Here is a 4,043-nt window from a genome sequence, read left to right on the forward strand (position 1 = left end):
CTATGGGTGACCTCTGTTCCTTGAGTTTAACTCCAGTTTTTTTATCTGCTCCTAGCTTAATGGCCCCCAGTAGTCACAGAGCCACCTGCAGATTTTCTGGCTACAGCCATGGGGCCAATTGCCAGAGGCCAGCCTTAGATAGCTGTAGCTACTAGTCTAAGGAGGGGTGGCAATTCCAAGGCTGAGCATGCTTGAACCTTGCAACGGCAGCACTATGGACTCTAAATCCTCAGCGCTGGTCCTAGACAGCTGCAGACTCTGCAGTTAGGCACTTTCCTCTTCTAGGCCATGGCTTTAAGTACCTGAGATGCCCATCACCTGCAGCAGAGGCCACCAATTCCCACGCACCCCTCAGCTAGCACATAGTCGAGCAGAAAGTGCAGCCAGAATGATTTTGGAGGCTGGAGTTCCAAGGGGTTCCCATCCCTGAGCAGCAGCTCTGCAACATGCTCACATGGCCCCGCTCCGCTGTGGGACCAGGACCCTATGAAGGCAGTGGAATTACCCTGTGTATAACCTGTTCTGTCCAAAGCCTGTTGAAGTGAGTGGGAGTCTTTTCATTGTCTTTAATGGGCTGTGTGTAGAAGCAAAGGACCCCATTCTAGACTCTAGGAGCAAAGTGCATTCTATGCTCCACTGGTTTACTATTGTAATAGGAAGGTCTCACATTACCTAGTGAATAAGCAACACCTCCTACAGCACCTAACTTTTTCTGAGAGGCTTCCCACCCAATTACTAAATGTAAACCTGCTTCGCTTACAAGGGCTGAAAATATCAGGTAGAATGGTTACAAAAGCAAGGCACTTCTGAATTCAGTAGGGATTTTGGATATGCACAGAACACAGACAGGACTGGTTCCCGCATGGTTACAGAATTGCAGTAAAGTGGAACAATTTTCAGCTTGTGTGATTGGAGGATATCTGGATCCATATTATAAGACTGTCCTACATAAATGAGGAAAAGTTGAGGTGTCTTTGTTATTCTTTTGTTCCACTCTTCATTTCTGTGGGGAATTTGCCAATGCAATATCACTGTCTTCTTTTAAAACAAACAAAACTAAAAAAAATGGTAATGGCTTTTGAAAATAGCAATTCGAGCCCTAGTTAGCACTGGGAAGATGCCAGCATTTGTTGCTCAATTTTATCCTACTTTTTCTACAGCAAATAACAGTGGCTCAGTATATTTGATTTGGGAGAAATGAAGTAACAGCAGCCTAAATTGAGCTTGAGCATTCCTGAATTTTGAGAGTGTTTAAATCTGGAAGGCAAGTGCTAGATTCCCTTTCTGAATATTAGATAAATCTGGAAAGGAAAAGCCAATTTCTGCTTCCATGGCTCAGAAGTGGAAATCCTCCTGTACTGTATCTAAAGCTGCCCAGGTCCTCTAGTAGAGCCTTCCCTCCCTTACTTATCATTTTAACTTCTGGTGGGATCCACATATCTCCCTTGCTAGGCTTCAGCTAGAGAGGTGCACTGTCCATTTAGTCCACCCAATTCCTTCTTTGGGGGCTGACAGGCGTGGTCACACCATCATCCCTAATCCAGTCTGGGGAAGTCTTCTGAGGGTGATATCTGGGCCAAAGCCTTCTACTCCTTGGGCATACTTGCTCCCTATTCACAGTGCTAGCCCCTTCTAGCAGCCAGCTCTCCATTCACAGCAAGCTGTGGTGCATGGGGTCTCACAGCTTCCCCACTTCCTCCCCCTCCCTTTCCTGTTGATAGCTGCCAAGGGAATGCTGGGAAATGTAGTTCCTTCCCTGCTCCAGGGCTGGCTCTTTAGGCAGGGAGCTGGCCAAGGAGCTACAGTTCCCAGGGCCCCTTGGGTTCTCAGCTCTCATGTTGGTTCCCTGCTGCTCTGAGGCTCTGCTTCTGCAGCGCTGCAAGAGGGGAGGAAGTGAGTGTTATGGGCCCCCTTCTGAGCTTGGGCCCAGCACTATGGAGCCATTGGAGCCATGGTAAATCCGGTACTGTATGACAATATACATGGATGTCGAATTGATCAAGTTGTACAAATTTTAAAAGTTGCAGTTTATCCATCTGGTGCTAAATTTTCAAAAACACCGAAATGACATAAGAGACTAATTCTTATTTTCAAATGGGATTTTAAGCATGAAGGAGCCTAAATCAATTGACTAGAAAGGTTATCATCACCCTTGTTGGCCAAGGCAACCAGATGATGTTGTTCTTCTCCAAAGAGGCCACTGGTGAGGCCTCCGCTGGAGTACTGTCTCCAGTTCTGGGTGCGGCACTTTAGGACAGATATGGACAAATTGGAGCGAGACCTCAGGAGAGAAACAAAAATGATAGACGCTTTGGAAAAGATGACCTCTGAGGAAAGGTTAAAAACACTGGGCATGTTTAGTCTTAAGAAAAGAAGACTGAGGGGGGACCTGAGAATGGTCTTCAAATATGTTAAGGGATATTATAAAGAGGCTGGTGATGGATTGTTCTCCATGTCTACTGAAGGTAGGACAAGAAGCAATGGGCTTAATCTACAGCCTTAGAAATTTAGATTAGATATTAGGAAAAAACATTCTAACTATAAGGGTAGTTCAGCTCTGGAACAGGCTTCCAAGGGAGGTTGTGGAATCCCCATCATTGGAGATTTTTAAGAATAGGTTGGACAAATACTGGTCAGGTTTACTTGGTCCTGCCTCAGCACAGGGGGCTGGAGTTGATGACTTCTCAGGATCCCTTCCTTGCCTACATTTCTGTTATTCCACACTCACTTTGACAGGTTATCCAAGTCCCTGGACTCGTCTGTGATTCTTGATACTGAATCTGATCATCCCAGATGACAGCTCATGTTCTGCCTTTGATGATAGCTGGCAATAACTGCTTCTCTCTACTCTTCTCACTCAGCAAGTCCCATGGGGGATGAAAACCGAACAGAGCTGATACAATTACACTTCCAAACCTTCTCGTCCCTCCCCGAGATGCAGCTGCTGATTTTCCTGGCCTTTCTGCTTGTGTACCTGCTCAGCCTCTGTGGGAATGCCACTGTTGCGCTCACTGTCCACACTGACCACTCCCTCCACACCCCCATGTACTTCTTCCTGGCCAATCTGGCAGTGTTGGAGATCTTCTATTCTTCTGTCATTTCCCCCTTGGCCCTGGTCAACCTCCTGTCTGGGAGGAAGGCCACCATCTCCGTCGCTGGCTGTGGCACCCAGATGTTCTTCTTTGTTTTTCTCGGCAGTGCCGACTGCATCCTGCTGGCCGTCATGGCGTATGACCGATATGTGGCGATCTGCCACCCACTGCGCTACACCCTTATTATGAACTGGACGGTCTGTGCTTGCTTGGTGTCAGGGTCACTGGTTCTGGGGTTCCTGTTAGCCTTGCAGTTGACCATCCTGCTATTTCATCTACCTTTCTGTGGCACCAATGAAATCAATCACTTCTATTGTGACGTGCTGCCCGTCTTGCGGTTGGCATGTGCAGATACACAGATCCACCAGGCCACCCTCTTTGTTGTTAGTGTGATAGTCCTGACTATACCCTTCCTGCTGATCTGCATCTCCTATGTCTTCATTGTGGCTGCCATCCTGAAGATCCGCTCTGCAGCTGGTCGGAACCGTGCCTTCTCCACCTGCTCTTCCCACCTGACAGTCGTCCTCCTGCAGTACGGCTGCTGCAGCTTCATATACCTACGCCCCAGCTCCAGCTACTCCCCGGAGCAAGGCCAGGCAGTGTCTGTGGTCTATACCTTTGTCACCCCCTTACTGAACCCCCTGATCTACAGCATGAGGAACAAGGACCTAAAGGATGCTCTAGGGAGAGCGCTGGGAAGGGCAATGCTGTCCCAGAGAAAGTGACCACTTTGGACCATTGGTCGGTAAATGACACCTCCACCGAAGACACAACAGGCGATTGGATGGCTCTTGGATATTGGACGTTGGCTGAAGAATGTTTCATCTCTAAGACATCAGTTTCTGTCTTGTCACTGGTAGGGGCTGGGAGTGGGATTGTGATATTATCTAGGCAGGTGCTATGGAGCATTACTCTGATTCTAAGGAAATTTAGGATTCACTTTAGGAACCG

The 4,043-nt window shown here is 47.8% G+C and overlaps 1 protein-coding gene across 1 annotated transcript; it reads left to right on the forward strand.

Annotated features, from left to right (window-relative positions):
- Positions 1-2,869: 2,869 nt before the first annotated feature.
- LOC112105652 (olfactory receptor 10V1-like) lies at positions 2,870-3,817 on the forward strand. Its single transcript, XM_024198525.1, has one exon. The coding sequence runs from the start codon at positions 2,870-2,872 to the stop codon at positions 3,815-3,817; it is 948 nt and encodes a 315-aa protein (XP_024054293.1).
- The last annotated feature ends 226 nt before the right edge of the window (positions 3,818-4,043 follow it).

The sequence above is a fragment of the Terrapene carolina genome, unplaced genomic scaffold (genome assembly GCF_002925995.2).
Source record: "Terrapene carolina triunguis isolate 2854851 unplaced genomic scaffold, T_m_triunguis-2.0 Scaffold14763, whole genome shotgun sequence".
Classification (NCBI taxonomy): Eukaryota; Metazoa; Chordata; order Testudines; family Emydidae; genus Terrapene; species Terrapene triunguis.

What these genes read in the sequence shown, in the direction of transcription:
- LOC112105652 (XM_024198525.1), top strand. Translation starts at nt 2,870, where the DNA reads ATGGGGGATGAAAACCGAACAGAGCTGATACAATTACACTTCCAAACC.